This window comes from Alosa alosa, chromosome 7 (assembly GCF_017589495.1).
Source record: "Alosa alosa isolate M-15738 ecotype Scorff River chromosome 7, AALO_Geno_1.1, whole genome shotgun sequence".
NCBI classification, from domain to species: Eukaryota; Metazoa; Chordata; class Actinopteri; order Clupeiformes; family Clupeidae; genus Alosa; species Alosa alosa.
The window spans coordinates 36,088,261-36,110,923 of record NC_063195.1 but is presented as its reverse complement, the minus strand read 5'-3'; the positions used below and the strand labels follow the sequence as shown (position 1 = coordinate 36,110,923).

General features: G+C 39.9%; 1 protein-coding gene across 1 annotated transcript in view; it reads right to left on the bottom strand.

The window, feature by feature from the left end:
* The window catches only part of map4k3a (mitogen-activated protein kinase kinase kinase kinase 3a), a 44,842-nt gene that overhangs the window by 7,314 nt on the left and 14,865 nt on the right, over positions 1-22,663 (bottom strand). The window contains exons 9-27 of the mRNA XM_048248308.1: positions 20,144-20,275; positions 18,458-18,520; positions 18,142-18,223; positions 17,375-17,491; positions 14,152-14,230; positions 13,875-13,933; positions 13,454-13,516; positions 11,855-11,913; positions 11,139-11,243; positions 9,048-9,099; positions 8,128-8,293; positions 5,330-5,439; positions 5,143-5,184; positions 2,885-2,969; positions 1,953-2,032; positions 1,317-1,377; positions 1,085-1,187; positions 946-1,004; positions 680-783 (exon numbers count right to left, since the gene is read on the bottom strand). Coding sequence (XP_048104265.1) covers positions 680-783; positions 946-1,004; positions 1,085-1,187; positions 1,317-1,377; positions 1,953-2,032; positions 2,885-2,969; positions 5,143-5,184; positions 5,330-5,439; positions 8,128-8,293; positions 9,048-9,099; positions 11,139-11,243; positions 11,855-11,913; positions 13,454-13,516; positions 13,875-13,933; positions 14,152-14,230; positions 17,375-17,491; positions 18,142-18,223; positions 18,458-18,520; positions 20,144-20,275 — 1,621 coding nt within the window. The remainder of the gene's footprint in view (positions 1-679; positions 784-945; positions 1,005-1,084; positions 1,188-1,316; positions 1,378-1,952; positions 2,033-2,884; positions 2,970-5,142; positions 5,185-5,329; positions 5,440-8,127; positions 8,294-9,047; positions 9,100-11,138; positions 11,244-11,854; positions 11,914-13,453; positions 13,517-13,874; positions 13,934-14,151; positions 14,231-17,374; positions 17,492-18,141; positions 18,224-18,457; positions 18,521-20,143; positions 20,276-22,663) is intronic.

Genomic DNA, 22,663 nt, shown 5'->3' with positions numbered 1-22,663 from the left:
GTGAGGCTATTTTAATTCCAAAGGCCAACGGAACTTTATCAGGATGCATAATATCCTGGATCCATGAAATAACTGGCCTTTAAAAATAAAAATCTGCCTGCCTCTATGGGAATTTAACCTAGGGGTGTGTATACCTATGCCCCTTGTATTTTAAGGAAGAACATTTATTTGTTTAAAATTGGTGTCCTTAAAGGGTTCGATTTTTCCTCATTTTTCTAATTAAGGCATTACAATCAATTTCCAAAAGATGATTTTTTTATTCCTCTTTTTAGTCAACTTTAGCATGGGTTCATAAACTTATTCTCACAACTGTACTAGGGTGAAAAACACATATGGTCTGTAGGCAAGGTTGGCCCCATATATGGTGGGGATATGATGTAAATACATAGTGCATGACAGATATATGGTCAATATTTTGGTTTGGTCTATTTTGCATATGTGGGCACGAACCCATTACAGACGATATGGTCCACATGTCAAATGAGACTAACATGGCTGGCACATTTCAGCTTGAATATGCCTGTAAATACACCGTATGAAAACACACCAATGTAAACACACCAATGAATATACGATTTTAAATATTCCCAGACACAGAACCTTTTCATCCAGTGACAGACAGTAGGACTTGCTAAGAAATTACTGCTGTTCCACAGCCAGAATAAAATAATAAACTGACCTTAACCAGCATGAATTTCTGCATGGATTCGACCCACTCCAAAAGAATGATACTGGACTGCAAGGCACTGCAGAGGTACTTATGACCAGTATATGGGTTTCTTACTGTGGAATGAAAAATCACTTACTGTAGTCACTGAAGACAAATTTCTCAGAATTTTTAACATGCTTCAAAATATTGAAAATAAATGAGTCTATTGCAAGCCAAGGTTTTTCATAGTCTGGTGTAAAGGTAACTGCCCAAGAAATATCACCCGAGACACTTGCCTACACAACACCTCTGGCATCCTTTTGTGTCTGGAATCTTATTGGAGACAGTGTATTTCCTGTAAACAAAATAATTGCAAGTCAAGTCTACTTTTGAGAGTAAAACAATTTCTAAATAAAATGGATATATTTAGGCTACCTGGGAATAATCTTGTCAGGAAATTTGTGAGTTGGAATGGCATGCCGAGCATGCTCAAAAAGGCCACGCAAATTGTGAGAGTACAGCTGAGGTGAGGTTTTTCCTATCAGACATAGTAACATAAATGTTTTCAGTTTCACATGAGAAATAGATGTAATATTGATATAAATGTGTGCATACCTTATATAATGTGTATGGTCATTAATAATCACAGACTACACTAAAATCTTACCAGATATTGAGAGCAAGCTGTTATTCATGACATACAGCCATGTACATCTCCGAGGAAACAACTAAGGGTGAGACATTACAATGTTTAAAACCCATGTATGATAGAGATTCAGTTGACCGTATATTAGTATAGTATAAGTATATATACTCTTTTGATCCTGTGGGGAAATTTGGTCTCTGCATTTATCCCAATCCGTGAATTAGTGAAACAAACTCAGCACACAGTGAACACACAGTGAGGTGAAGCACACACTAATCCCGGCGCAGTGAGCTGCCTGCAACAACAGCGGCACTCGGGGAGCAGTGAGGGGTTAGGTACCTTGCTCAAGGGCACTTCAGCCATGCCTACTGGTCGGGGTTCGAACCGGAAACCCTCCGGTTACAAGTCCGAAGCGCTAACCAGTAGGCCACGGCTGCCAGTAGTCACCAAATCTGTCAACTGAATCACTGCTGTCTGCACTAAGCTGCTTAATGCACTGACAATCAGTGCTGCTATCACAAATGTGATTAGTCATAATCCTTGTAAATACTCACTTCTAATTTTTTTATTGCATTTGGATGTTTAGTGCCGATTGTTATACATAAGATTAAACATTTTCAATAATAGCAACCCATTAGCCATAAAATAAACACCTACCTGCTCCATTGATGTTTCATGTAATTCATTCAGGTTTAGAGTGTAAATACCCTCTTCAGCTCCAAATATAAGATGTTGATCTGAAAGAGCATTAAATATCTGATTAACTGATCTGATTACAAATAATTCCATTAATGCATAACTAATTTAATATTACGTTATTTTAAAATACAATACACAACATATTGTGTAGTCTGATTTTTAAAGCAGCAGTGAGGAGTTTGATCAAATCAAAACACCATGACTTACAAACAAAGCACAAAGGTGTGTTTTGCATTTGTAAAGCATGGTGTGCATATTTGCTAATCATGGGACATTTATAAATCACAATCATTTATGCACTCTATCTGTTGCATTTTTTTTTACTTAATTTGCTCGTGTAGTCACTTTTTATGCTTTTTAGGATCTTCTTTCTGGACCTAATTTGTATGTTGATACTGGCACCAATAAAATTCTTTGTACATGAAGAATAAAGATTCTGCTTCTGTTGGGAGTATTAACACATCATTTTGAAATTAAGTTGCTCCCAGAAAAAAACTAGCAAGCTTACTACCTAAAAGGCATATAAAAACCTTGCACAAACAAACAATAGTAAAAGTGGAACTGATTACAGCTGGCATGTTTACTGATATTTTTGACCCAGTCAATGCTGTAGTGAAATCTTTCTTTGCATTTTCGCTGTGTGGTCCTTCCCAGACTATAGACCTATACTACACAGCCTGACATGACCATATATTTATGGATATGAAGACGACAAATCTGTGTTCTCTTTACATATAACTAGAACTATTCATCCAAGCAACTTTACATAAAACTAGAACTATTCAGTGCAGTGTCGAGTGTGAAGTTGTAAGACAAAGACAAAGAAATATAGCATGTAGATGAATGTACAGTACATACGATGTTAAGCTCTTTATTACACATTTCAGTACCTCTAGAATCGGGGTTGATCCAGGAGGTGGCACAGTGGATTTTCAGTGGGCAACCATTAAAGACTTTAGAGAAGCAAGCTCCCATCTGCACAGAAAACACCAACAAACATGGTATATGCATACAGTACCTACATGCATAGATACATACATCCATACATACATCCATACATGCATACAAACAATACCAGTCATTTTTTTATTATTATTTGGAATAAAACAAAGAGTTATGTAACAAGCAAAAAAAAAAATTGTAGAAAAAAAAGTTGCAATTGAATGCCAGATAACTATCAGGGGGTGTTAGATATCTGCAATGGGCCATTTTATTCCTCAGCCTAATTATAGGGGTGTAAATGGACTTGTAAAATAGCATCTGAGCAGGTTTGTATACCTTCTATGTTAACATCAGAGAACAAGGTAAAATGGGGCGGTTGTAGCGTAAATAAATGTGAAATACTCTAAAATACCTTCATCAACCTCATTTAACATTCAAACAAAGGTCCAGGTGCGCTGGTGGTCTGGTGTCCCAGGAATTGTTGACCAAACATTGCAGAAAGAAATACTTTGACAAAACCTACAAATACAAATTCCATGGGCCTAAGTTGGAAAAAGGAATCTACCAGCGGAAAGCTGCGTCAAGGTGGGGACTCTGATATGGGAGGGACCTCTCCAGTGAAGTGAATTTGAATACACCAATCACATGCAACCAGCGCTGAATTCTAATCTATCCACCGGCTAATACAGTAAATGTCAACATCGCTTTATGGTAAAAATGGGACATTCTGTTGTCCTATGTGAAAAACTGAGTAAGACAGTAGCCAAAATACCTATATACGTATAGGCAATACGACAGTGAATATCCTTAATACATCATGGCAGAGTGTCCAAAATAGTAAAGTAGTAAATGTTTGTCATTGTATCATCAAAGAAATTTGCCTAATTGCTATTAGGAGGTCAGAGAGGTTTCACTTCATTATTCAAACTATGCTATCTCTAATCTCATCTTCATGCGTGACAATCATTAATTAAATTGACAACAGTTCAACACAACCTAGACCGGTCTTATTATTTAGGCTACTGCTCACTGCTGCTCCTGCATTAGGTCTTTCAGGTCTCTCAGGCTTGAACCACACTGCAACCTCGACCCAGCTAGAGAATAGAAGGGATGCCTATTTTTTCATACCTAAAATATAACTACGTTTATGTTTCACAACTACTCCAACAATCAAATTAGCCTCCCCCACTCAACCAATGCTAACTTTATGTTACTGTTAGATGTAATGTTAAGCTGGAAAGACAATACTGGAAATTTAGATGAAGGATCACCATTTGTCTGTCCTTTACTTAATTTAAAAATAGTTATCGGCCATTATTTACGTTGATACCATTAGATCGGCAAATAGCTAATATCGGCTGATAAAACAGCACAATATTGGTCGGGCTCTACAGACTCTTTTTAGACTTTAAAGACTCTACCTGCCCTGCCCCAGTGTTAGGTATTGTTTTGTCTGAGAACTTTGCTAAGCCTTTGATTTATGAGTTTGGATTCCCAGTGATTGACTGTGCCTGTTACATTGATCGTGAGTTTTGGATTACGTTTTCTGGATTTCTGTCTTTCTTGCCACACGTGTGTTACTGACCCGGATCGTGTACCTTGACTGTGATTTTTGATTTAACATTGGGATACTTCTGCCTGTCTTTGCCTCTCTGTATTACCGAACCTAGACTGTTTACATGTAGTACATTTATTGGACTTTCCCTTTTGATCTGATGATCATTACACCAAGTTAGCCCCAGACATCTGCATGTCCACATGGATCCAAGGAAACCAGCGTTTAAAAAATCTTCAATTTAGAAGGCATTTTTAAAAATATGTGTGGACAAAAGGCCCAAAGGCCCCCAAAATTATCCATTTTAAAAAATATCCAGGTACATGTGCACAGGGCCTTTAAGGTATTGCTTTAACGGCTTTAACCAAATCTGTTACTAATTAACAACAGCCTGGCTCTGCCCACTTCTGCCTACTGCGCGGCCACAGTGTGCATGCGCTCCCGTTAGCGCAGGGAGATACCATTCCTACTGTATCTTGGGCCTCATTTGTGTTATGTCATAATTTTGAGTTTTTTTTCTACAGTGTAAAAATAGTAAAAATAAAGCAAACCTCTGACTGGTACTTTACATAGATGTATGTATGTGTATAGTTTAAAAATAGAAGATATGTAAAAAGCGTAGGTGCCATGTGTAATTACAAAAACACTTACATGGACTTTTGGAGTTGGAGGTAGTCCATTGCTGAGAGGTATCTATAGAAATATCAGTTACACAGAGTCAGGCTAAATCCATTAGAGACGTTTCACAGTAACATTTGGGGTGGTGTAATGAATTACAAATAACATTTAAAAATCAATCCATTCAAAGATGTGTAAAGTTGTTATACAATACCCATACCACAACATCCTTTTTGTCTTTTCGTGCAGGATCACTTGGAGACGAAGACGGCTTCTCCTTTCCTGAGGTCTCCTTCTTTCTGCTCTCATCAGTCAAATTCACTCCATTGCCTGGGGCCAGAGAACAACAAGTTTAAAAACTGTACTGTACTGTACAACCTCACAACTGGAGGGCAGAGCAGTGCTGTACTATACAACCTCACAACTAGAGGGCAGAGCAGTGCTGTACTATACAACCTCACAACTAGAGGGCAGAGCAGTGCTGTACTATACAACCTCACAACTAGAGGGCAGAGCAGTGCTGTACTATACAACCTCACAACTAGAGGACAGAGCAGTGCTGTACTATACAACCTCACAACTGGAGGGCAGAGCAGTGCTGGGTGGTGATGAAAATTATTTTCACCTAATGATCATTGCTTTTAGTTGCTTGGACAACTAGATGGTAGGTCTGTAAACCTGTTCCTGTAGAGTTGTGTTCAAACCTAACTCACTAGCAGTTAACGCAAAAGCAACCTGAGGTTGACTCTGCAAGAAAACAGAGAGGGGATGTATAGATTTTATAGATTCTATACTATAGAAGCTGACTGGGGATGAAAGACTGACTGAAAGACTGCCAGTAAGGGTGTGGGCAGCAGACGTTAAATGAGACAAGAGACTACTGCAAGCAGGGGCGCAGGAGATATTTTGAAAGTGAGGGGGACCAAATTGTGAACACAAACCCATAGTGAGATCAGATTTCCAGATATCAGATCACCACCTCTGGCCCACTTTCGACCATCATATTTTAAACTTGCCAGAACATTAAGATAATACCATTGATTGTTTTCAAAATATTTTTTGATAAAAATGGTGAAAACTGTGAGATGAGCACAACGCCAGATCAGCCCTCAGACCAGCTTCTTGCTATGTGCAATTCTACTTTTATTTATTTTAGATTTATTTCACACTACTTGGGCCAATGGTAGAATACTGGTCACTACTTGGGCCAATGGTAGGAAAAAGCAACATGGGATGTTGATATTTTATGAAACCATGAATGAATCATCATGCCTATGATCCAAACATAGACTACATGATCAAATAGCCTAGTTAGGCCTACTTAAATTGTCTGGCATAAACCAAATCAACTCTCCACTGTGTGTTTGCAGTTAATATTTATGCAACGTTAGAACTTAACAAGTGTTGGCTTAACAAGTTACCAGTCCAGAACACACAGAAAATTGCAACAGAAAGTTGCCTTTATAATCAACTATTTGTTTCAACAGCATTTAAACAAAGCATTTATAACATTGAAAAAAAAAAATACATAAGAATTAAAATAAAATACTGTTACTGTAGTAACTGTATCACATTATCCAAAGCTTCAAAGAGCTCCCCACGTCTGTAACAGGCAGACGTGACACCGCTAAATTCTCAGCTTGTCTCTGGGATTTATGCTCCAAGGTAACTGAAGTATCCAATTTGTGTCTTGAAATTATGTTTGAAATAAATGTCTTACAGTAGAACAAAAACGTTGATAGACTTGTATTTTACAGTTAGGCTAGTGAAAACGAGTTGATAAGTAGGCTAGTTGAGTTTGTTATCAATAATCATAACAGCTAATGTCATGTTGAGCAGGAGGAGTTGAGCACTAGGCTACCATAAATACTCAAATTATGTTTACAATTGCCTACCATACCAACAATTGCCATCAGTCCACTAGAAGACATTGTTTCGATTTAAGTCAATAAAATAACACCTCTTCTTAATATTTTATTATGTTGTATTGTATTGTATTATGTTGGTTGGATTAATAGCCTATGGTTGGCAAAGAAAAGTCGTTTTCCTACCATGGGTCTCCAACACACGTTCTCAAGCTCATTCTCTTGCTGCCCCTTTCGAGCTAATTGCCAGAGGCTAAAGCCTACTACATTTAAACACAATTGTTGCGACTCAAGGCATTCCAGCCTACGAATTTTATAAAAAAAAAGTACTAAATCATGCATAATTAAACAATAACTCAATTTAGGCTACTTGGCTACGCAAAAAGGTTTCTTTTACAGAACAACCCCTATTCAATGAAGGGCTGCCTTGTCTTGCAATAAACAGCAGTGGAAATCCCGACACTTTTTCAACTGCATGAAACATAACAGTGAACCATCAAATATCTCCCAGATTTCAGTGCCCATCAGTCCCAACATTTAGCAATATAATCAAACAGTCCAAAAGTAAATTAAATCCCAAACCAAACCGAAAATGCTTTTGATAGCCTACCGGTATGCTGCTCCAAACGAAACGCATGTCTAAATGCAGGTTAGAAATATTTTAAAAAGCCTGCCTCGAATAGCCTACCTAAATAAAGATGATGATGAATGATTTATGCTAAGCAAGTAGCCAGGATTATTTTATGATTGTAGTAGACAAACTGGCTTCAGATATCCAACAGAGTGAATATGAGATTGTGCAGTCTTACAGTACTGTAGATGGCTGTGGTTAGTGATGTGATGCTGTTAATGGGGAGTTTTACATAGTTAGCACAAATCCTATATGTTATCATTTATTTAGCGTACCTATAAGGCTTTTTTTTTTCTATCAAAAGTGAGGGGGACGATGGCTGTCTCTTCAGCACTGCGGGGGACATATCCCCCGCGTCCCCCGTGCCTCTTGCGCCCCTGACTGCAAGGACAAAGATATGGGACGGTGTGGCTGGCCTTACAGTTAACATTTTCGTCCTGATCCACTTTCAATTATGATCAAATGCATTTATTTTTCTGTTGCAATGGCAATTCACAATCTGATCCTGCTAACTCTCTTTACCTAAGCTGCTGAGTTTTTGTGGGGGCGTTTGCAGGGATAATGGCTGAGGAGGGCTACAGGCGGATGGTAGATCGGGGCTGTCCGTGGCTGGACAACACATGATAGTGTCATGGTTGCCATCATGGTCACTGGTGAGATCCACTTGAGGGGTGGAGATGCTCTTGGGCTGAGAGACGAGAGGCAAAGAGTTAGCTGCAGTCTGTTAAAAGAGATAACAGCTTGAGAGAAAGACATCTTAGTTTATTGTAGTGATAATGCCCAAATTAAACCAACTATGTAAAATCACTGGCATAAAACATCAAACACAAGTACTTAGCACCCCCTGAAAATGTTCTGTTTACTTAGATGCTTACACATATTGTCCCTTTGGGAATTTTCATTATGAACACTTATGCCATAGTATATTTCTAACTTCATACTTAGCGGGTGAGTTGATGAGCACTCAGTGAGTGCAGTGGGATGTGAAGTTCTTTGAATGTGGAATGTGGAGGACATCATTAAAATACGTTAACAGATCTTAGCAGCATTATGATTGACTACAGTGTACCTAGAGCAGTGGTTCTCAAACCTTTTGAGCTCAGGGCATACATTTTTCCCTCAATGGCAAGTCTAGATTATGTTTTGTTTTCACTCTCAGCACCATGTATGTCTGCCATCTTTTGTAATATGACACTTGATAACAGCGAAAATCTTTACGACGGTTTTTATACACAGTATTTTCAATACAATACAATCATAACAAAATGTCAGCCTTTGCTTGTTAAACCAAAGCGTAGATCCCATCCACTTTCATGCTATGCTTAGCACATGCTCCACACAACAGGATCTATTTGAACTCAAACTCTAGCATGACAAGAGTGCAAATGATCATAGGAAGCTGAATAAACATTCATTTGCATTATGCTCTGTTTCATGCTTACCTGAGGAGGTGGTGGTGGGGGTACTTTAGGTCTCATGGTGAATGCTTTATTTCTGTTGGGGTAACAGCAAAATTGTTACAAATACCAGGAAATATGAAGTACCACCAGCCTAATTGGTCTCATACCTGAGGCATGAAGATGTGATACACAGTAGGGATGCACCGCTACCCCAAATAAACTGATATTGGATATTGGTTTGGCACTGACTCAAATAGCTGGATTGGGCATCATGACAATGGGGCTTCAGGTATCATGACAATGAGGCCAATCTATTCACCCAAGTCTATGTTTTTCTATGTTTGTACTTTTACAATGTCCTCTGAGTTTGTGCTTCTGTATGTAATGTAGTGATTTCACTAATCACTTTCTCCAATGTAAAAATGTTTTGTCAAAACTGAAAAATCTATTAGATTTACAATTATGATCTATAAACATGTATACAATATCTCACACACAGATACATTCTCAAACAAACATGATCAGAAGACACATGAAAGGCTGTTTACTATTACTGTATCCTTCAGATATATCTCTTTGCCGATCTAGAAGCATTTCAATTCTTTTGCAGCAGAAAATCACTGCACCTTTAATTGCTATGAGTCAGATGAGGTAGGCCCTCAGAGAAGGGATGGGAGTTAGTAGGTTGGACTTCATAATGTGAACAATCTGGGCCTATGAACTTAACCGGGTTACACAGGGACACAACTGAAGTAATCGGTTTGTGGAGTGTAAAATAGTTTTGGAGAACTGGTCTAGTTTTTTCAAATGTGCGCAGCACTCTCTCATCTCGTGTAGTGGTGTGTTTCTAGAGGAAGCTAATTGTTGCTAAATACACTTTGCGAACGGAACGCTTCAGTTGCGCACCTGGTGTAGCCCCGTTGAAACACAAACTACAACAGAGTAATTTCTGAGAGCTCTTGGGAGACTGTATAAAATGTATTGCTGAGTACTACACTTCTGTAGGTAATTAATCATTTGAAAAGGCCCACTCTATACATTTAAAATTATATTATGAATATATAATATATTTAGAATTACCATGCTTCTGAATGTTTGACAAAGACAATATTTATTGGTATCTGTTGCTATTACAGTGTAACAAACTAGCAACATTCTCATGGAGAGATTGTGAACTTGATAAAAAAGAAGCCCACACTGACTGCTTTCCTGGTCATATGGAAGTATGTTGGGCACTAAACACAAGTAAAGAATATTAATGCAAATTAAATAGAAAGTGACTCATCCAGTATAAAGTAACTCTGGGGATATCTCCCGTACCAGACCAAGACATTTGCACCCATCATTATTGATATTTGATATTGCTATATCATTATTATTTTGCTGTAGGCTTACCAACTTCATTTTTTTTTTTTTTTTTAACTATTATAATGATCATATTCTGTAAGTCGCTTTGGACAAAAGTGTCTGCTAAATACAATAACCATAACATTTCATTTTTGTCATCATCGAACAAACAAACCTACAACTTGATGTAAAGATAAAGATAAAGCATAACTTATCTTATCTTAATACTACTTTACAGAGCAAATTATAATCATGATGTGGCATACTCTGACAGTGCCAGGCAAAGATTCCTATACTTTAAGAGATAACCAAGTAAAACTCTGTGCGGAACAATAACTAGATTCATTTGTCCACCAGAGGACACTGATGACACTTTTGGGAACACAAACGATTTGCAGACTTTGAATCTCAGCTGACTGCTGCTCAGGGTTTCTGATCTGTGTAGTCATGGTAAGGTGATATTTCTACATCAATTATTTAAATCAACCAAAATATCTTCCATCACTTCTACTGTATGGCTTTATAAGCCTGAGAACATTCATGAACAACTATGTCTGGTTTTGTAACAGCCAGGCTACCATTAGTCATTTCTAATCCAGCAAGAGTGGACATTAGACACTATCTCAGAGTCCAGTCAGATTTAACTTCAGAATCTTCAGAATCCACCATATGATGGGTGTGGATAACAAAATATTTATGTTTAGCATAAAGGCATTTTGGAGGATAGCTAAGGATTATGAGGTAAATAAGAAGACGAATAAAGAATGTGAAATCTGAAAGACTTACTGTGATTGTTCTTTATCACTATTTCTACCCCAATAATCATCCTCAGGATCTTGTGTAGAATCATCATGGTCTTCCCTATTGTCCTCCAAGGAGGCATTGCGGACCCTATCATAGATAAAGACAAGAAAGCTAAAATTATGACACTTAGGTAAAACACAACACAGTGAAACTAATTTAGCACACATGTCAATACAAGAATCTAAATTAGAAATATTGTCACATGCCAGAAATTATAAATTGTTGTGGGTTGGAGTAAAGGAATTGACATAATGTTCTGTGAGCAGTTTCTCTTTGTGAAGAAATTACTATGAAAGTAACATTGTTTTGATATTTAACATATGGGGCTCAAGCAGATCAGCAGGAGGAGAGCAGGATCTGCCATGGAAACTTCATGTCAAGATCAAGGCATGAAAACTGCTAATTTCATGTCAGTTGAAAAAAAGATTAGCTGAGATATGAGCTCACTTTCTGTTTGGCTACTTCACCACAGACTTGAATAGAGTGTGCAGTGTGATCTTGTAATTTGGTGAAGTAGCCAAACAGAAATTTGGTGTTAGCATTTTAATATTTCCTGGTTCCAAAGCAGATATAACCTTGAGTGGGGTAATGAATGAACAATAAAATTCACTATTCAATTCACCATTGGTCCCCCGACTAACAGGGAACGTGAACTACAGTTGGTCAGTCATACGATACTTTAGGGCAGTGTGACTTACATACTCCCTCCAAGAAAGGAACCACAAGAGGATGCATGTCCATAATCCATCTGAAGTTCCTGAGAAAGATAAGATTATATGAAATAGAAAAGTGGAACATTAAATAATCAAGTGATTTTCTAATGTGGTGATATGAGAAGAAATGACATGATGAAGAAGACAGATCTAAAGTACATTTTAAAAAGGGACATTGGTATCAAAGAAGGATGCATTTATCCAGATGATTAGTGAGACAGTTTCTGCACTTTATGATGGCCTATGAACACTCTAATCATGGACAGATGAGATGAGTTCACTGCTCAGTCCTCTAGCCAGACAATATCATAAAAGAGAATCACTGGCTACTCAGGGATGTTAAACCACATTGATTTCTCTTCCCCTCCCCATTCCAAGATTAGCACAATGCAATTCCCCTAACACAGCAAAATGTCATATCACTATTCACTGGATGTGCTCATGCTGATGCCTTCCTTTTTATAGAGGAGACAGAGAAGGAAACACCTGACAGAACATCTAAAGCTTTCGGGCTCAGTGGCCATGTCTAGTTTTGGACCATTTCTCTTACTTCAACTCGTAGGCAACTCAGTCAAACTCACATGCAGCATATTCCTTTCAGTGGATCCAGATTGAAGATACATGTAACCACAATCCCTCTGATCACTTATGAAATGTGTGACTTGAACAGGGCTACAAGCACTAGCAGTAGATAGGAGATGGTGACCAGAGACGAGGAGAGGCACAGGGGTGTCTGAATTTATCACAGTAATACCTTCCGAGGCACCTAGATAGCACTACCTTTTCAAGAGAGCAACAGAACACCTTAGCTAAATGTCTCATTCAACTTTACTTTTCACTCCCTCAATTTGACTCTGTAAATCTCTCTCTAATGTAAAAGAGGTCTTGGTGATGAGGCATAAGAATAGGGTCCTGTTGTGACCTTGTAAACATAGGCTGCCCTGCTCTCTTCTCAAGGGACTTTGATCACTGAAAAGAGAAGGAAAGAAACGTGCCTACTTAAAGGACCATGCTCTCATGTAAAATATAGTCAGGTTATGTAAATGTAAAATATAAATCCGGTTTCTCGGCCAAGCATACTTGCGTATACAAGGAATTTCGTCTCTGCATTTATCCCATCCGTAAATTAGTGAACACACAGAGCACACAGTGAACACACAGTGAGGTTAAGCACACACTAACACGGAGCAGTGAGCTGCCTTGCTACAGCGACGCTCGGGGAGCAGTGAGGTGTTAGGTGCCTTGCTCAAGGGCACTTCAGCCTTTCCTATTGGTCAGGGATCGAACCGGCAACCCTCCGGTTACAAGCCCGAAGCCCTAACCAGTAGGCCACGACTGCCCCTCAGTTATAGGAAAAGACTGGAAAGCAGAGGACAGTCTGAGAGATTAATTAAACATAACCTTTAGGTCTAACTCAACAATGAGTTGCTGTAGAAAAATGGAAATTATCAGAAATTAACTCCATGTCCATTAGAAATGTAAAAAGAAGAAAACATGAAGTAATAGATATTCCACAAGTAAAACACAAAAGGCAATAATTCAAAAATGCAGCAGGACACAAGAAAGACAGAGAAAAAAGCATACCAAATTAGATCTTGCAGTGTAGTAGATCTCTTCCACACAGTCCAAAAAATCATCTGGGTCAAGCTATTGCAAAAAGACCAAGAAATCACATTTCATATATTGGTACAAAATAGCAGCTGACAGGGAAAAAATCAAAGCAACAAAAAGCAAATGAACTCTACATGGGAAAAAATGCATAGGCATTAATTAGTTGAATAAAATTCTTAAACAAAAATTGGGTAGTGAACTGAACAGATTATGATTTCAGTTACACACACCTTCTCTTTTGTGTACTATTTAGTCTTGCCAATATTTGTAGGGTAATTAGCTGTAAAGCAATATTTATTAAACCCATTTATTGAGCGTACAAAGAGGTGGAAGATACAGAAGAAATGTTGGGTGATGAGACAAAAAAGAAAAAGTCCCACCAGCGGTCACTCACCGGCTCATGATGAGGTTCTGTCTCCTTCCGCAATGGAGGGTCAAACTTAACTTGGCCCACTGTAGGGAGGAAACCATAAGAGTGTTTAACTCAGATGTACGTAGAATTCGGTCTATTCCAAAAAGTAAGCTAGTCAAAGAAAACTTAATCAGTGATCAATTTTGACAGTTTAAAGAACACCTTAACCAGCAAGCCAAAAACCCTAGTGGACTGTACTTAATTATCATGGAATGGGTATAAGTGTTCTATCAGCATGATCAGTACTGCAAACACTTACAGTTAATTTCAGAGAGTGTCTTCTCCTCACGCGCATTTCTACTGATGGACTGAATCCGGTGAGGCACTGCCATTGGAGGCTGCAATTGACAAAAAACGTATGCACACACACACACACACACACACACACAAACAAAATATCTTTCTGAACCACAAAACATATCTGACTCGTCATCGCATTACAATTCACAGGATGTTGATCTTGAAGTCTTTTCTTCAATGCTGTATAATACGACAGGCCCTTAAGTCTTGCAAAAGGTAATGCTGCTGTGTCATCAGTAATTGACGTCACTTAAAAGTGATGCTTGAGTGAGCAGCACATCTCATTTCTCATGCATGTCCTGGATCCCTCCATCCTCCTTGCATTCTTCCTTATCTCCTTCATGTTTTATCAGAGGGAGGGGCTAGAATGTGGCATGGGGAATGAATGAAGGCAGGAAGAAAGGTAGGAACGATGGAAGGAAAGGAGAATTGACATGTACCCCTTGTGTCATTGACTGGTCTTGTAGCAACTTACTGTATCCATCAGCAGGGCACACTAACATCTGAGACTGTAAGTGGCCGGATAAATTGTCACTGCTGACGTGGCACAGACGTTTGAGCATTATGAGAAGGACACCATGCACTCTCAAGCCCAGCTACAGTGTATTTGATGTCATGAGAGATATGTTTAGCCTTAAAGTCTTTTTACGACAAGGACAAGCAGATGTATAATTTGCTCTCCCTTCTTCACTACTCTCCTAGTGGACAATAAATGCATGATTTGTGTGTCAGTTTAAACAGGACCCAGTAGAGCTAAGCACACAATGTAGATCTAAGTCCAGTGGGTCTTTGAAGTTGAACAACCTGAAATACCACTCCAACTATCAGTGAAGGCAATGAGTATTTTTATCAGACATCGCTTATAAAACAGCTACAGACCCAAAAGAAGTTTCACAAATTGTCAACAAGGACATAAGTGCTATACCGATACTTTGACCATTACTTCTAATGTTACAGGAACTGACAGGCCTCTTCCTCAGGGAATAAAGCAGAGATGAAAAAGACAAAAGTCCACAAAAAGCACTTGGGCCTCATTTACAACACCTTGCTTATCAGTGGTGGCTGGTGCTAAAAAAATGTGTGTGGGGTTTAGATGCTTACTGTTTTGCTGCCAAATACTGGCCCAGCAGCACAACTTCAATATAAATGTTGCCCTCCTTTCCTTCTGGGCTGAAAATGTCTGGTTAAAATCTGTCAAACCTGTCAAGTCTAATGTCTAGGTCTCCGTTACGATGCTAGCAAATGGGTCTCGTAAAAGCAACTAGATGTACCGCATAGCAAACACGTTTGCTGAAATGTTATCAAACGTTGGTTTTGTTATCAAACGTTGGGGCGCTTGGCGCAAAAAGTTTCCGCTTGACAGAAATGGTCTGGAAAATGTTTAGCATCTTTTTCTTTTCGGTCCGCATTTCAATGATACCATTCGATTGTGCCACAAATTATCCTTGGACCAGCAATGTCCTCGTCGAGGAGGCCCTAACCTTGCAGATCATTGACAGAGAAAGCATGCTCTGGGAACAGAACACAGTTGCATGTCCAGTGTAGCCATTGTTCTGTCTACACAGAAAATTACCAGTGTCTTGGTGCAACCGCACCCCCCGCACCTCCACTTCCAACGTCACTGACATTCCGACAGATATGCCCAACACTTCGGCTTTTTCTCTGATGGTAGTGGGGCTAACCAGTAGAACTGTAATTGGGTGTTGTTATTTGATTTACCTTTAATCAATCAATCAAGTTATCAATCAAAACAACACAATTGCAATTTTATTGATATTACCTGAAATACACAATTAAATGACTTATTTTTGACTTTTTTATGTTTTTAAAAATGGAGATGCAGCGTTTCGAAACCAAACTCTTCATATTTTGTTTTTCTGCATCTGTTCTTTTTACTTTTGTCTATATAAAGCATACTGAATTGCACTATATTGATAAAAAAAACTTCCTTTGCCTTTCCGTATTATTATTGCCATTATTTCTGGCAATCATCATTTCATTATTTTTTATAATTACCGGGATTATATTCATTGTATTTTATCACATTTAGATTTCTGAAAGGGATTTAAAGCATCTGTGAAATATATAGACACACATTTTCCAAATTTCCCTCACGGGATGAAAAGAGTATATATACTTATACTTATACATTTTAACATTGTAATTTGCTTTCAAAGATGTGGAAATAGATTCAAGGCGAGACACGGCAGGTGAAAACATCGTTTTTTCATGCACTGGTTAATTTCGAGATTTTGGGCTAATTTGCTACCTTAGCATGTATTCTTTCACACTACTACAACAAGAAAGTCCGATTTACACATTTAGGTGTTTATTTCATTACATTTCGTCCACTTGCGCCTGTATATTTCTCCTAAATTCACCAAAAGTTAGCCTTCTAACGTTTCATGCTCTACCGCGACTGTGATATGAAACATATCATGTGTACAGTAGTACAGTTGGAAAGCTCTGTTTTTCCTGCATAACGTTGTGCAATCCAAATATGGACACTTCCTTTGTATCCGCAACCAATCATGAAAGTTCAAAGGCGAGTCTAGGCTGAGAACGGAATCTCATTGGCTGTGTTCCAAGGCTGTTTTCTTAAATTGAGTTTTTCTCATTTTCCAGTAGAAACATCTCAGCCTGTGTAGCACCTATATACACCAAACTTTCCAGTTATACACTTAGCAGTATTCTAAAGATATGTACAGAGGGATTTGTTAATAAATCATTCCTGGCCTGATTTATGTGACATTTTAATCAACAAAATATGGCAAAAATCCGATTTTTTACAGCAATGGACAGTATATTTTGATTTCCTAGGTAATGAAAGCAGATATCCTGAAATCCCTCTGTAATTTTATTTTCATCTTGTGTGTAAACAAAATGAAAAAAGAATTTTGTACCTGGCTTTATCATATGTTCAGATCTATCTATCGAAAATATGCAAAATCATGCATATTTAATGAGACATGCCTAATTTGCATATTTAAACATTCGAATTTCAAAAACTTGTAATACATTTTTTGTTCATACTTGTGTAAGTAATCAACTGAGGAAGTTTCATGGTGATGTCTATTATTTTAAAATGTTACCCCATTCACCTGTAGTGTCTCGCCTTAAAGAGAGAACAATCTGTCAGTTGCATGGGTTAATACTTTTCTTGTCATATGTTGTCAGCATACCTCAGGCTCAGTGTCATCATCATCAATGTCAGAGTAGGAGGCATGGTCCGGGTTGCTGACCTTGTCCAACAGCTCAATGCCAAGAGTGTGACTGAGGGGCTGTGCGATAAAAGGATGCTGAAAAAAGAAGCAGGGACAAGGATTAGGAGGTCATATGAGCACTGTCAAAGTGAATGCATTTACACATTCACCTACTGTATGATTAATTTGGTAACCTCAAAAGGTACCATCCTCCAGATTGTGCCAGATTGTTATACATGTGTCCTTCAAATTATTATTTTTTAATGGTAGATAGATACATGCCCAACATGGGCAAAAATGCATATTTTTCATCTTTGCCAATAGTTTCTACAAATATTAGATGCAGAGTACAGAGAGAAGAATAAATTAAACAATCTTTCTTGTTCAGTCTTATTCAACTATTTTTTCTCAATCTCTACCCTCAATAGCAGTGGTTCTTAAAGGAAAACTCTGGACATTTTTCACATAGATCTATGTTTCTCGAGGTCACCGAGTACTGTCGGTACGAAAACAACTAACAAAAACCGCTGCTACCTAGATCGAGTTGCTGCAGCCAACAGCTAGAGTAGCCAGGCAGCTACATGATTTACATGAAAATGCACTGTGGCACTGTAGCTCCCTAGCAGCTTATGTTTCTATTTGAATCCAGAAGAAATGTAAAAAGAAATATCAATAAACAACAAATAAATATCAATACATCCTTTATCTGCTATGAAGGAAATACTTGAAATATTCCAAATATGTACCTGCAATAACTTATCAGATGAAGGCCTCTTCTTTGGATTTTTTGTGAGCGCCATCTTCACAAAATGTTGAAAATCATTGGTCCTTAATAGTTAAAAAAGGGGCAACATAAGGATAGATATTGTTACTGTGCAGTACATTCTCAATTTGATCAAATTAAATGAAAACTATACTGTACTGGTGATGATACAATATCTGAATGAGGATAAAATGGAGATTGAGACGAAATCTTTCTGTAAGAATACTGCAGAAATCACAACTACTGCATGTTTACGTCATTGACGTTAAAATAGATTAAATCAAATCATATACCATTACCATTTAATTTTGTCTTTTAATCTTGGTGGTTGGAAATTGCTTTTTGTCATGAGGAATAGGGCTCTGAAAAAAAGGAAGCAGGTATATCATTACTATCAAAATACAATTTACATAAAATATGACTTGCAGGTCAGAAATATTCTTCATTACTTTTCACAAACATTTGGGTGAACTGTATCAAAAGCCTATCATCTTCCTCTGCTCCTATACAAAATCACTACAGGCTTTATTATTGTTTAAAACTTCATTTAAGACATAATACAATGTTTGCAATTATTGGGAGAAATCAGGAATTAAATGAAAATGTGGCATAATTTGAACATCATATCCAACAATTGCACATTATATTTGACGTATTGGCATGACGTTAATTAGGGGTATTCCCTCCATCAATGAAGCGATGTGTTTTGCATCTCAATCCAATATATTACATAAGGAATAAAGTATTGTCCACAGTCATCAGAAAATAAGTCCCGACAGGGCGAACAGGTGTGTCGGAGTCCCAGGGATAATTATCGAATTAATTTCCGATAATTACCGGCGGACAATACATTATCCTGCTTATAATGCGGTTACTTGCAAAAACGAGAAAACAAACTTCACACAATGGGCCTTTGAAAAAAATAAAATGACTGCTTGGTGGCTTCCGCTGACAAAACGAATAGTTCGCCACACAAGAACTTGACAGTTTCAGGTGTTGCGTGGCAACGTCTTACTAACTTAACTAACGTCTGACTTTTACTTTCAATGAATTTCCATTGCAATAAGTGAACGGACTATTTGCGGAATGATATGAAAGACATGAATCAAAAGCACAAAACCTGCTGCCATTGACAGCGGTCATTATATACTTTGCAGCGGTAATTATGAAGTTTTAACAGACCTCTGAACGTTGGGAAGGCCCATTCATGTGAATAGAACTTTCGGGAGCACTCTGAAGACCCGTGTAATAAGTAAGGGATAATGTATAGAACGCCGGTCATTACTGGGAAAATAAGTCCGCGACAGGGGCGAGCCGTTACCCGGCGCAGCGAGAGGGGTCTTGTTCCGCCTGAAGGGACTTATTTTCCCAGTAATGACCGGGCGCTTCTATACATTATCCCGCTTTTATTACACGCTACTTGCCAAAAAGAAATAATAAACTCCCCACAATATGACTTTAGCCTACATACTGTAGCCTAGCCTATTTGTTACCATTCATCGTGGCATTTGCTGAGAAACAAATAGTTCGCATCAACACACACTGAATTTGAATCAAACATTCTTTAGAACACAGCTGATCAACCGTCTGCTTTCACTTTTGAATGAAGTTCCAGTCCTTACGTAGTGATATGAAAGACGTATCAGAAGCACAAAACCCGTTCCCATTGACAGCGGTTATTATATGTTTGCAGCGGTAATTACATGAATATATTTTACCGTAGAACTTTGGGAAATCCTATTCAAGCCAATGGAGCGTTCTACTTGTCTTGTGAAGAGCCGTGTAATTATACTCAATACAACTTTACATCAATTAATGCTTGGTTGGTTTGTTGGTTAGTTGAGCTTGCTTACACATCTAACTATGTTCTTAATGTTTCCTTTTCTAACCAAAGATTGTGCACTCTATCCTTTTTCTGAGAAAGTACAATTATTGACGTATCTAATGGCTGGGATCAGAGCTTCTGAAATGTATATTAGGCCTACCTCATAGGGTGCAAGTCAAACATGGGTGGCTGAAGCTCAGCAAGTTCAATGGCAGTTATGCCCACTGCCCAAATGTCACAAAGTTGGTTATAGCCTCCTTTCCTCTCAACTGCTGCAACTTCTGGTGCCATCCTGCACAAAATAATGTCAAGTCAAGTCAATTTATGTCATTGTGATCAGCTACAGACAAGTATGTCATATGATGATGCATCTTTTAACAAAATGGTTTGTCTTCTCTATCATGTTATTTAATAGGCTAAACATACAGCCTTGACGCAAAACAGCTGTTAGGCTTATGTCATTTTGATCTGTAAAAAATGTCACATGCAGCCATGCTTAAATTCTGCTCACTGCACATTTATTATATTATAATATACTATTCAGTATTCATTATTGAATGCAAAATTATTTTTTCCCCTATCATCCTATTGTAATGATCTGAGCCTAGCTGTTATGACTGTGCTCCCATGATGCTGTGCAGTATGTGTAATGTTCATGTTCTAAACTGTCTAAACCATGTGGGTTGGCAACGTTGTATGTCCTGTCTGTTGTGTTTATGTTTGCAGCTAGTTACAGTGTTCATAATTAGGGTTGAGTGGTGTGTGTTTTAGATACAGCCTCATATAGATGCTTAGTGCTGGAGCATAAGGGTCAGGTCTGGCCCGGAATTATGTGTTCGTGTGTTTTGGTGCGTAACCAATAAAAACCATTCTAAGACAAACTGTGCAGTTTGTTACATTGGTGTCAGAAGTGGGATGTCGACCCCTACTGGACGGGAGGAGAAAGCTGCAACCGATGTCCGGGCGATGATAAGTTTCCTGCCAAGGCGACTCTTCGACAGCGCGCTCGCCCATGGCCACCTGCTGGGCCCAGCAGATGGAGCCAGCCTGCAGCGTGACCGTAACGAAGAAGCCCGCCCCAGGCCACAGGAGGAAACGAACCGGGCTGATGGCAGCATCCCGCCACTGGAACCCGCTCCACACGGGAGCGAGGGAAACCGGCCGGTTCCCCGGCGTGACGGCGGCGGAAGGGCGCTCCAACGCCAAGTTGCCCCGCTACAATGGTGAGAGGCCGCTGGCGACATACCTGGTGCAGGTCCGGCTGGCAGCCGAGCTGAATGGCTGGTCGGCGAATAGAACGGGCGTACAGGTGGCGTTGGCCCTGGAGGGGGAAGCGCTACAAGTATTAGAAGACCTGCCACCGGCAGAGCAAGCAAGCTGGACCGCAATCGAAGCCGCTCTGCAACGACGATTCGGCCAGAGAATCTTCACCAGCGATGCTCGAGAACAACTCGCTTCCAGACGGCGACACAAGGGCGAGAGACTGGGCAAGTTCGCGGCTGACCTGCAGCTGTATGCCCGGCGGGGCTACCCAACGTACAGCCAGAGTCTACATGAAGAGATGGCACTGGAAGCGTTTGTGCGAGGCATCCATCCGGGGCGGCTGAGAGAACACCTTCGCCTGAGCGCCCCCAGCTCGCTGGCCGTGGCGCTGGCGGAGGCCGAACGGGTGGAAAACATCTTCCACACAACGGAGTCGAGGCATTGCGTACGCCAGACATCGATGGAGGAAGACGGGGGGGGAGTTGGAGACGACGCGACAGACCACAGCACAGCCACCACAACGCCGCCCACGCGAATGGAAGAGGCCGGCCAGCGGAGACGGATGCTACCGGTGTGGCGAGCCGGGGCACATTGCGAGGTACTGTCCCGCCCCAGTACCCCTTACGCGCGCGCCCTAGTCAAACTAGAGGGAGGTGGCACGGCGGGAAGGGATGCCACCTTCAAGTTTCACTACCTCCTTGGCTATGGACTGCATACGGCTGGGCCGGCTCGGCCAAACAAGAGGACTCTATGTGGACTGTACGCTAGACGGGACTCGGTGTCGCGCCTTGATCGATACTGGCTCCACCATCTCGCTGGTGCACCCCGGTCTCTTACCCAGACCCAGAGGCTGGGAAGAGACAAAAACACGCATCACCACAGTTACCGGAGAGCAAGCGGAACTGTATGGACAAAAAGAGGTGTGTGTGTGTGCATCAACGGTGAGACGGTGAGCCGCCAGCTTTGGTTGGCTAGCATTCAGGATGATTGCATTCTCGGCCTGGACGTGCTAGAGAAATGGGGGGCTGTGGTGGACATTTCCCGGTTCACACTACACTTAGGGACGAGCAGCGTAGTGTTGCACACGGCGGGGAAGACAGAGCATGAAGTGCGGAGAGCTGGCGCGACGAAGAACCCTCCAACTCGCTCCACACAAGCCCGCAGAAAGCAAACTCGCAAAGAATGCTCGCCATCCAAGACTCCGCCCCTCCCCACACAAGCCCGCGAAACTCAAGCCCGCGAAAACAACAGGCCTCATCCAGGTCCGCTTGCTGAGTCCGCCACTGCTCAGCTCACGCCCACTCGAGAGGAGCCAGGAGAGCGGGTTGAGCAATCACCACTCTCCGCTCAGAGAGCGCGGCCCTCTGTAGAGACAAAGCAAGCCGTAAATTAACTCTGCACTCGTAGCTGTGAGGGG